Raw genomic sequence first — 11,533 nt, 5'->3', positions numbered from 1 at the left:
AGAAGCCGAAGCAACAGGTATGTACAAAAAAGTTGTTTATATCTATAATTAGAATTTGTCATCATTCAACCTAAGGTTTTGCTGTTGCTCAACAGCCAAAAAAGTTTGTAAATTATTTATTTTAGTCTTACAGAATTCACTTCAACAATCCTTTGTTTATGTTAGGACAAGCCACAGCTGTTCAAAACAGCTTTTATCAGATGGCGGATGGAGGAGTGCTTAGTGGGAACCTGAGTTTCACCGGTTAATTTTTAATTTATTCACTAAAACACTAGCCAAATTTTTGTTTCTTTGAAAATCCGTCGCTATAATTTGTATCACTCAGGGGCGTAGAAAGTGAGAACAGGGGTTTTGGTGCTTAAATGCATCCTCAGAAGGTGCTCAGTTGCGAATAACTCGTAAGAAGAGCTTTAATATATTCCTTAAGGGCTCAGATGGCTCGTGGCATCCAATACAACGTATACTATTTTTAAAACTCGCCCTTTTATTTTACAGCCTTTGCTCGGCGGCGTTTCACATCTTTACAGAAATCCAACCATTCCCCAGAAATGTAATCGTGGTATTACGAAATAAAAGATAATAGAGTATGCAGACTGGAGCTCATAAGATATATTAAAAGCGAGTGTTTATATTCAAGGGGTATTAAGTTCAAGTAATGTTTTGGGAAAAGTATCCCAGAACACACGCAAATATTCTTTCCCGATTAAAATGTTTTTCTAAAATTGACAGAAAATTAAATTCCTATTACATTAATTCAATTCTTTACGCTATTAAACGATACTTTACTATTGTTTGATACAGAATATAAGATATAAATTTAATGTAAAAACCCAACAAATATTAAAATATTTCAAAAGTTATCTTTGGTTTGGTTATGCGCAAAATACAAAGCACTTGTGAAAGCAAGCCGGAAGCTTGCAAGAGGAAAAAAATAATAATTAATGAAGATGAGCATAAGAAATAATGATAATAAGATAATAACAAACCTTCGTCGGAATAATAAAGTATTAAAAAAGAGTCTTTTGATGAATTTTCAATCAGCTGTCCTCTAATTATAGTTTAAAATTTGTTTTGTTCTTCTGTTTCAAAAGTCATTTAATTTGCAGTTTAACTATATTGGGAAGGAACACCCCCTATATTTTTTAATGGTATTTCTATGGTATATTCGGTATATTATATGATTTAAGCAGTATGTTTTTATCTGCGGTCACACTGTTGGCCAGTCCTAACCGGCTCGTTTTTATGCATTGTTAAATTATATTATATAAGTATGATGCGGAGTGTTATCCATCAACTAATGGGCCTAAGGTTGCTACAACTACTATTGGTAACAGAACGAACACTTAACTTATGTTTCTTTATTCAGGCTTAGTGGTGGCTGTGGAGTTGCGGTCACGCAGGTGCGTGAAAAGGGCCACTTGAGCAGACCCCGACTGCGGAATCCTCAATGGTTTTTGCGCAAAGAAGTCACAGTATGTTGCTTATATTAATGTTTTTGTAGTTATACAAGCTATTAATTTACGTTCCAATGCGGCAGAGGTACGATGATCATATGACAGCAGAGAACAAACAGTTTGTCAATGAATTGGGTGGTGAAAACTTCGGCGTTCCAGCAATCAAAAAAGATGTCCAGGAGAATTTGATCAAGACCAAAGAAGCAGCCGCGAATGAGGCATCTTGGAACCCGGGCTTAAGGCGGTGCGGTCTGATAGCCCGCAAAATTGGTCAATATCCCTTGTGGCTTAAGAACGGCGAAAGGATACGGACCACTCTGTTGCAGATTGCGGACAACCATGTCATTAAATACATTCCTCCGGAGGAGTATTTACCTGCGCAGACACCCAAAGTACACAATTTAAGCAAGCGAGGTTGCATTCTCGTCGGCGCGGAGACCACAAATCCCGTTCTGTTGACCAAAGAGTACTCAGGGATTTTCCGAGATTCGGGTGTTGTGCCCAAGAAAAACCTGGCACGATTCATTGTTTCACCAGAGGCTAAAATAGAGCCCGGAACTCCCTTGAATGTAAATCACTTTGGCGTTGGTGACTTTGTCGATGTTCGCGGCAAAACGTAAGTAGTCTATACTAGTTTTAAAAGAGAATTTATTTTCAAAAAACTATACCATAGCTGTAATAGAAAAAATCTGTCCAAACGCTTTAATCTATTTTAGCAAGGGAAGCTTTTTTTCTTGTTAGCTTTGTTATAACACAAAAATTTTAAAATCCTTCGTTTCATAAATTTCAAACATCTGTAATACTTAAGTCAATCCAATCATAAAAAAAATAGTTTTTTATTTTTATGATAAGATACTGATACAACTTTATACTCAAGTATAAAAGCAGTACAAAATTATTTGCTAAAGATCATCCGATTTTAAGTTAAATTTGAAAGGTGACTATAAAAAATCAGGCAACAGGAAATCTGAATCTCTAAGTTGAAGAAAGTAAAAATTTAAAAATTGTTTCTACTCATTTAACTATACTGTTTCAATACTTGTCAACTATTTATTCAAATGTTTACCTTTAGAACCAAACACTTATACTCTTTAATGCATCGCAAAAGAAGGCTCGTGGGAGCCAAGTCATTAGAATTGTATTTAGGTTGTTAATAATTTATATTTAGTACATGTTTTTTTTAAAACCTTTTGCTTTAATTGTTTTCTTGTACAGAGTTGACCATGGTTTCCAAGGTGTTGTCAAGCGTCACGGCTTCAAAGGAATGCCTGCATCCCATGGTGTTACCAAGACACATCGCCGTGCCGGTAATATTGGCGGAGGAGGCGAAAAGGGCCGCGTCTGGCCCGGTACAAAGATGCCCGGACATATGGGCAATCGGTGGCGTATTATCAAGGGCCTTCGTGTGTGGCGTATTAACACAAAGTACAACGTGATGTGGGTGCAAGGCAGCTCAGTGCCCGGTCCCACCGGAGGTCTGGTGTACATATACGATACCATACTGCCACTGCGAAAGAATAAAGAAGCCCCGCCATTTCCAACTTTTTACGGCGAGCTGCCGCAATCTGCCGATGATATATGGTATGAGAAGGTGCACGACTTCAAAAACGAGTCGATAACATATGAAAACGAATAACTTTAGTACTTAGGGTATTATAGAAATCTTGTCTGTTGTTTTGAAAATAAAAGAAATTTCATTTTTATATACTAAACACACTCGAAGTTAATTTCTAGCTGCTTATAAATAAGTCAACGGCATGCTTTTTGCTGGAATAATAATTTTGCAGCTGAATAAGCTGGAACATGTTTTTGGTTTAACAATTAAACCAAAACGGAAAGCAACATTTTATCAAATACAAGGCTTGAAAACCTAATGCATTTTATTTAGGGCTCTATCTTAAGTGTTTGAGTAAAGAAATTTCAAACTTTAAATTCAAATTACCAATACTTGCAAGGTATCATTAAATGTTACCTTCATTATTTAAAAAAATATCAAAAACTTAAAACGGTTTTTATAAAATACCGTTCCATTTTCATCGCATCTCACTGTTGCTATTTTGATGAAAACCTGTTTTGATTACATTGATATATCGATATGTTATCGATTATAATTGCCCGGTCACACTAAATCGAATTTAGGAACATCGTGCCGGTTAATTATTTGTAAACAAATATATTCAATTTAATAGATCACAGAGTGAAATCGAACTGGAATCATGCCCAAGGAACAGTTTCGCGCTTCTGCGCTGAACAAGAAGATGTAAGACACAGCGTACTCAGGTGTAAATGAAATGAAATTAACCAAATCCCTTCAGTTCACATGTGCAATTCGGAATCAGCGGGGCGGATGAGATCCAACAGGAGGCTTTGGTGCGCATAATCTCGAAGAATCTGTACCAGGCCCAGAGGCAGCCGGTGCCCTATGGAGTGCTCGACCGCCGGATGGGAATCAGCACGAAGGACGCCATGTGCGAGACCTGTGGCCAGGGGCTGAACGAGTGCATCGGTCACTTTGGCTACTTGGACCTGGCCCTGCCGGTCTTCCACATCGGGCACTTTCGTTCCACCATCAACATTCTGCAGATGATCTGCAAGGCGTGTGCCCAGGTGATGCTCAAGCCCGAGGACAGGCAGCTGTACGAGAAGAAGCTGCACAACCCGAACTTCTCCTATTTGGGCAAGAAGGCCCTGCACGTCCAGATGCTGGCCAAGGCCAAGAAGGTGACCAAGTGCCCGCACTGTGGCTCCCCGAACGGTGGTGTGAAGAAGGGCCCCGGGCTTCTCAAGATCCTGCACGATCCCTACAAGGGACGCAAGGTGGACTCCCTGTTCACCAGCAACATGAACGAAATGCTCCGCTCCACGGAGGCGAATCGGGACCTCAATCTAACGCTGGGCAGCTACAGCACGGCCGAGGAGCTTACGCCGCTCATGGTGCTCGACCTCTTCGAACAGATCCCCCAGAGGGATGTGGCCTTGCTGGGAATGTGCTCCCACGATGCCCATCCAAAGCATCTGATTGTGACGCGAGTCTTCGTGCCGCCCGCCTGCATTCGTCCCTCGGTTTTGTCCGAAGTAAAGGCGGGCACCACCGAAGACGATCTGACCATGAAACAGAGTGAAATTCTGCTCATCAATGATGTAATTCAGCGTCACATGGCCACTGGCGGAAAGATCGAGCTGATACACGAGGATTGGGACTTCCTGCAGCTCCACGTGGCTCTATATTTCCACAGTGAGATCAGCGGCATACCCATCAATATGGCACCGAAGAAGACCACACGCGGCATTGTACAGCGACTTAAGGGTAAGCAAGGTCGCTTCCGTTGTAACCTATCCGGGAAAAGAGTGGATTTTAGCGGGCGCACTGTCATTTCGCCGGATCCCAACCTAATGATCAATCAGGTGGGCGTTCCAGTGCGTGTGGCCAAGATTCTGACCTACCCAGAGCGCGTCAATCCAGCCAATATGCGACATATGAGGGAGCTAGTACGCAACGGACCGAGTCTGCATCCTGGCGCCAACTATGTGCAACAGCGGGGATCGAGTTTCAAGAAGTACCTGGCCTATGGCAATCGCGAAAAAGTGGCACAGGAGCTGAAGTGCGGTGACATCGTGGAACGGCATCTGCGCGACGATGATATCGTGCTATTTAACCGCCAGCCTTCGCTCCACAAGATGTCCATTATGTGTCATCGCGCCAAAGTGCAGCCACAAAGGACATTCCGCTTCAACGAATGCGCCTGTACACCATACAATGCCGATTTCGACGGCGATGAAATGAACCTTCACTTGCCGCAAACGGAGGAAGCCAGAGCCGAGGCCCTAATACTAATGGGAAACCAGTCGAATTTGGTGACGCCAAAGAACGGTGAGATTTTAATTGCCGCCACACAGGACTTCATCACCGGCGGCTACTTGCTCACCCAAAAGGAGGTGTTCCTGACCAAGGAGGATGCCATGCAGCTGGCCGCATGCTTCTTGGCCTGCGAGGACTCCACGATGCACATAAAGCTACCACCGCCTGCTCTGCTCAAGCCACGTCGACTGTGGACGGGCAAACAAATGTTTAGCCTGCTGATGCGACCAAACGACGACTCAGAGGTGCGTCTCAATATGGTCAACAAAGGACGAAACTATACGCGAAACATGGATCTGTGCAGCAATGATTCATGTGAGTAGCAAGGTAGTAGAGCAGTTGGTAGAGCAATCAGCAAGTTTCATTGTTCTGTTGCCAGGGGTTCACATTCGCAACTCGGAGTTGATGTGCGGTGTTATGGACAAGGCCACCATGGGCTCTGGCACAAAACAGTGCATTTTCTACTTGCTGCTGAGAGATTTTGGAGAACTGCATGCCACCAAGGCGATGTGGAGATTAGCCAGGGTACGTACTATTGTTTAAAACTAACCAAATCGAATAGAAAACAAGTCAACTCATAAGTTCATTCCTGAGGCTTAGGTTGTTGCAATATATTTGTTGAATTTTAGTCAATACTTTTGCAAAAGCTCATCTTTCTATTAATTCTAATGAATATTTGTATATAGTAAACCTCAAGTACAATCTATAGGATCGGAACATACAGTGCCAAAGTTTTAAAGTAGCATAGCAGTCTTTGTCTTTTTTATAGCTTTAAGTTATAAGATATTTGAAAAATCTTCTGAGAATCTTTGTTTGTTTCCCTGATTTCAAAACATTTTAATAGTTTTTTTTTATTTTTATGTAATGCTACTTTGCAGAATTGTTTTAAATGAAACAGTATCCGATTCAACAAAAACAAGAACGAGTTCATGAGTTAGAAAAGATGTGTGCACGTTTTTGCTTGAGCTATAAAGCAAAATTGATTATTTCGTTTGAAAGCTTAATATTTTAATTTAAAATATAACGTACAAAAAATAAATGCTTTGATTTAGATTTTGTTAAATTGAGAAGACTTATTTTGGAAAGTATTTAATTTTCTTGAATTTAATGGGAACAAAACAGTCATAGATACGTCATAATCAGATAACAAATAAGTCTACTATTTAATTGGGATTGTGAGCTACTCACTGCATATTAAATAAAAACAAAATTTTGCAGGCGAAATACTTGGCACAAATCCAATATCCAATATACTTGTACCACTTTGCTCCACGATTAACGGGTATAATTACAGCAGTGATTGATTATGTCCATGCTTTATTTTGTCTTTTGGCTAAAGTCGCTTCGGATTTCAGATTTCAACTTGCAACCGCGCCATTTGTTGTCTCGGCAATAAAGTTAAGAAAAGAGGTGAGACGGACATAGCCAGAGGGGTAGCTGGCGGTGCATTGATCTTCGGCGACGAACGAGTTAATGCCGATCTGCTGCCACTGTCCGCTGCTGGTGTTGTACGCAATCAGGGGTCCGCCGGAATCGCCACTGCAGATGGACATGTTGCTTCCGCCCAGGCCCCGGGCACACATGGTCGAGTACAGGACGACGGCGGTGCCAAAGATGGGCAGGCACTCCTTGTTGTCGATGACCTCCACTTGGGCGAACAGCAGTGTTGGCGAATAGTCCAGATACTCGTCGTCCATCAGTCCGAATCCGGCCACGGTGGCTGTGGTGCCCACAAACGAGTTCGACGCCTGGGACTCCCCCACCAGCTGTATGGCCTGAACGTTGCTCGAGAATTGCAGTGGCTCAGGCAGCAGGATCAGCGCCACATCGTTGTTCAAATTCTCGTTGTAGTTCGGATGGACGAAGATATTCGTTGAAGTCATGTTCTGAGCGCTTTCGTTGTTCAGCTGAACGCTACCGAACATCAGGAATAGGGAGTCATGGCCAGATGCACAATGTGCTGCCGTCAATACCCAGTTCTCGGATATTATCGATGCCCCACAAAGTAGATCATCCCATTCGTCTCGCTTCAGAATGACTTGCCATGGAAATTGTCCAATTTTTGCTTGACTTCCCGATATAATTCGGCCTTGCTGTTCAATTTGAACTAATTAAATTAAATTAAATTTTAAATGCTACCATTTACTTACTATATCCCTTGATGGCAGTTCATTTTGCAGGCCAAAAACCGTGATATTTGCCAATAAAATTAGCATTAGGGATCTCTCGCAATTTGTCCCCATGGCTTTACTTCGTGCTTTATTGTCTGTCGGAAGTTGGCTTTTAATTTCACACCACTGTTTTCCTTGACGCATTCTACTAGTAGCTATCTTTTATCTGTATTTTGCACGAATTTTTTTTAACAATGTGACTTTCCGATAAGATTAACTGCTAACTTAACTTACTAAATTCGACGTTGGTCGTGCTCTTACAGTTCTGGAATGCTATCATTCACTAATTCCCCAGTTGTTAAAGTTGACTTTTAATTGCTTCTAAGAACATGCACTGCTCTGGAATTGATACGTTGTCACTGATATTTTTAGCGACCGTAAAAAATGTTTGCCTATCAAAGGAGTTCTCATATCAATCCGGTAGTTGCACGGTCCAATCCGCTCAATGCCAGAATATATATATATATGTTTAAAGGGTATTTAAATTTCAGGTTAATTAAATGATATCTTCGACCATAAATACTATATACAGTCCTTTATCTTAAGATTAAACACTTTAACATACGAGTGCCACAGTTGAGAAGTTCGATTCCCATTTATCATCCAGCTGACATGTCTTTTTTACACATTATTGATAATTTTATGTTATATTGCAATTCTTATCACTTGATAAAAACTTGTTTGCATCTGATTTTGCATACATTTTTTACTGATTAATTTTTCTGTCCTCAAAACAATAAATAGACAAAAGTTAAAAAAAAAGAAAAAAAAATTGCAACAGTGCACGTGCACTGTGGAATAGAAAAATCATTTGTTAAAAATACATGGGGAAATACCTTTTTATAACTCTTATGACAAGTCTGCACGACAGATTTTAAAACATTTAATAAAAAGAGCCCAAAAACACCAAACAAATTGGCACCCTGAATAGTTTAATGTGCAAAATAAATTATAAATTTAATAGGCTCCACCTCAAAAGCAAATTAAAAAATTTATTTTAAATAAAAATATGTTTTTTTGCAATAAATTTGTTGCGTGTTCTATAAAGTCACTCTTATGTAATGTTTAGTATATGCAAAAAAATTCCAAATATGTCAAATTAATTATTATAGAAGTCTGTACGATAATCTGGGCTTAAGCTTTCTAAGATCCTGGTTTCGTATACATACTTTATTATATGTGAAACGGGTATAATTTACATCACGGAACTTGAGTTCTATCACAGTAGCCCACCCAATTAATGCTATAGATATAAACATAAACGTTAAAGTAAACGTACTTTTTCAGATCACGTCGTACTATCTACAGAACCGTGGCTTCTCATTTGGCATCAGCGACGTCACTCCCAGCAAAAAACTTCTGCAGCACAAGGAGGTGTTGCTGGAACATGGATACACCAAGTGCAATGAGTATATCGACAAGCTGAAGGCGGGAACTCTGCAGTGCCAGCCTGGCTGCACCCCCGAGGAGACTCTGGAGGCGGTGATGCTGCGCGAGCTGTCGGGCATCCGAGAGCAGGCTGCCAAGACATGCTTTGCCGAGCTGCATCCCACGAACAGTGCATTGATAATGGCGCTCAGCGGATCGAAGGGTTCGAATATCAACATCTCGCAGATGATCGCCTGCGTTGGCCAGCAGGCGATAAGTGGAAAGCGAGTACCCAACGGCTTCGAGAATCGTGCGCTGCCCCATTTCGAAAGACACTGTAAGTGGTGGTCGTAGTGGCCTTCGGTTTGGAATACATATTAATAGCGACATTTTTTAGCTGCCATTCCTGCGGCCAGAGGCTTTGTGCAGAACAGTTTCTACTCCGGCCTCACGCCCACGGAGTTCTTCTTTCACACAATGGCCGGACGCGAGGGATTGGTGGACACGGCCGTGAAGACGGCGGAGACTGGATATCTGCAGCGACGGCTGGTGAAGTGCCTCGAGGACTTGGTCGTCCACTACGACGGCACGGTGCGCAATGCAGTCAACGAAATGGTGGACACCATTTACGGCGGCGATGGCCTGGATCCTGTCTCAATGGAGACCCGGAACAAGCCAGTCGATCTGGTCCATCAATATGACAGTCTGCGTGCTCAGCATCCACATGGCAAGCAACGTCCGCTTCTGGGCTCCGAAATTCCCGACACCTTAGAATCCCTTTTGAAGACCTCTGAATTCGCAGAGTCCCGGGAGGATTTCAAAGTAGATGTTAGGTAGGTGTACTCTATCGTTTTTGACGTGTTTTGCGTTTAAAAATGTAACTTTATCTTGCAGAAACCACATTAGTACTGTGAGCAATCGCATTACCCAATTGCAGAGACGCTATGATAAAAATAAGGACATATGCCACCAGATCGAGTGCATCACCGCTGAGCAGCTACTCATATTTTTGCGCCGCATTAATGATCGATACAACCGCGCTGTGAGCGAACCCGGCACAGCAGTTGGAGCCATAGCCGCGCAGAGTATTGGCGAGCCGGGCACTCAGATGACTTTGAAGACGTTCCATTTTGCTGGCGTTGCCTCCATGAACATCACCCAAGGTGTGCCCCGTATAGTTGAGATCATTAACGCGACGAAAACCATATCGACGCCAATCATAACTGCGGAGCTGGCGAATAACCATAGCATGGAATATGCCAGGCAAGTGAAGGCGCGGATTGAGAAAACCACATTGGCAGAGCTATCTTCCTATGTGGAGGTTGTATGTGGACCCTATAGCTGCTACCTGGCGATTGGCATCGATATGGCTAGGATTAAGCTTCTGGGCCTGCATATAAACCTGGACACGATTGTGTTTAGCATATTGAAGTCGCGGATGCGGGTTAAGCCGTCCCAAGTGCAGAGTGTGGCGAAGAACTCCAGGATTGTTGTGCGGGTCGAGGCCACTCGTACGGCCACAATAAACGCCGAGCTGGCTCGCCTGGCCCTCAGTCTGCAGAATGTCGTTGTGGCGGGCCTGCCGAACATAGCTCGTGCTGTGATTGCCGTCGACGATGCCCGCCAGCCGCCCACATATAAGCTGTGCATCGAAGGCTACGGACTTCGCGATGTCATTGCCACATTCGGTGTCGTAGGCGAGCGTACGCGGAGCAACAACATATGTGAAATATATCAAACGCTGGGCATCGAAGCGGCCCGGACCATCATCATGAGCGAAATCACAGAGGTCATGGAGGGACATGGCATGAGTGTCGATTGGCGCCACATCATGCTCCTGGCCAGCCAAATGACGGCGCGTGGTGAAGTGCTGGGCATCACTCGGCATGGCCTGGCCAAAATGCGTGAAAGCGTTTTCAATTTGGCATCGGTATGGAGAGACATACCATTTGATTCATTCAAATTTACCCTACTTATGACTATTTCAGTTTGAGAAGACAGCGGACCACCTGTTCGATGCCGCATACTACGGCCAGACCGACGCCATCAATGGAGTCTCGGAACGTATAATCCTGGGCATGCCCGCGGGCATAGGAACTGGCATCTTCAAGTTGCTGCAACATCATGAGGACAAACAGGTGCCTCCCATTGAGCCAACTATATCCAGTTCCCTGAATCTGCTGCCGAGCAGCGGGTCTTCTTAGCTTTACTTTTATACATAAACATTACATTTTTAGTGACACTATTAAAGGATGTGAAGTATGTTTTAGTATTTTTTATTTAATTTTTAATAAATTAAATCAAATCCATTTTTTATTATCAAAATGAGGCATTGATGAAGGGGTGCTATAAATCTCAATATGGATTGTCCGCTTGTTATAATTGAGAAAATATCTAGATCAGTTTGTATTATTTGTTTTACGCAAATAATAATATTATTGGCGTCTTACCCTTTTAGGTTTATCAACTTTAGATATTTATTTTAAAATAATAAAATATAGATTAAAAACCTTTTATTTTAATTTTAAGCAGAACAAATTGATCAATAATTCTCCTTTTCAGAACTTTTTAATTTAAACTTTTTTTCTGCCGCAATTAAATAAATCTGTTAGTTTTATATTTGCAGAAAGCCCTTGAAAAAATTCAGACATAGTTAATTCCGCAACGTGTAAGCCGTGTTG

The 11,533-nt window shown here is 42.1% G+C and overlaps 3 protein-coding genes across 3 annotated transcripts; 2 read left to right on the top strand and 1 right to left on the bottom strand.

The window, feature by feature from the left end:
- The first annotated feature begins 1,174 nt into the window (after positions 1-1,174).
- Positions 1,175-3,166, top strand: LOC128260517 (39S ribosomal protein L3, mitochondrial). Its single transcript, XM_052993591.1, has 4 exons — positions 1,175-1,308; positions 1,367-1,472; positions 1,538-2,070; positions 2,670-3,166. The coding sequence occupies exons 1-4, from the start codon at positions 1,271-1,273 to the stop codon at positions 3,088-3,090; spliced, it is 1,098 nt and encodes a 365-aa protein (XP_052849551.1). The 5' UTR covers positions 1,175-1,270; the 3' UTR covers positions 3,091-3,166.
- A 412-nt stretch (positions 3,167-3,578) lies between these two features.
- On the top strand, positions 3,579-11,088 carry LOC128260505 (DNA-directed RNA polymerase III subunit RPC1). Its single transcript, XM_052993571.1, has 7 exons — positions 3,579-3,714; positions 3,770-5,628; positions 5,693-5,838; positions 8,772-9,189; positions 9,250-9,685; positions 9,747-10,782; positions 10,841-11,088. Exons 1-7 carry the CDS (start codon positions 3,671-3,673, stop codon positions 11,054-11,056), a joined length of 4,155 nt encoding a protein of 1,384 aa, XP_052849531.1. The 5' UTR covers positions 3,579-3,670; the 3' UTR covers positions 11,057-11,088.
- On the bottom strand, positions 6,614-7,730 carry LOC128260519 (brachyurin). The gene is made up of 2 exons (XM_052993592.1): positions 7,464-7,730; positions 6,614-7,406 (listed from the first exon to the last, which is right to left on the bottom strand). The coding sequence occupies exons 1-2, from the start codon at positions 7,626-7,628 to the stop codon at positions 6,672-6,674; spliced, it is 900 nt and encodes a 299-aa protein (XP_052849552.1). The 5' UTR covers positions 7,629-7,730; the 3' UTR covers positions 6,614-6,671.
- Positions 11,089-11,533: the final 445 nt, after the last annotated feature.

Source organism: Drosophila gunungcola (assembly GCF_025200985.1).
Source record: "Drosophila gunungcola strain Sukarami chromosome X unlocalized genomic scaffold, Dgunungcola_SK_2 000032F, whole genome shotgun sequence".
NCBI lineage: Eukaryota > Metazoa > Arthropoda > Insecta > Diptera > Drosophilidae > Drosophila > Drosophila gunungcola.
The sequence above is the reverse complement of the archived record's forward strand: the minus strand, read 5'-3'. Positions and strand labels throughout refer to the sequence as shown.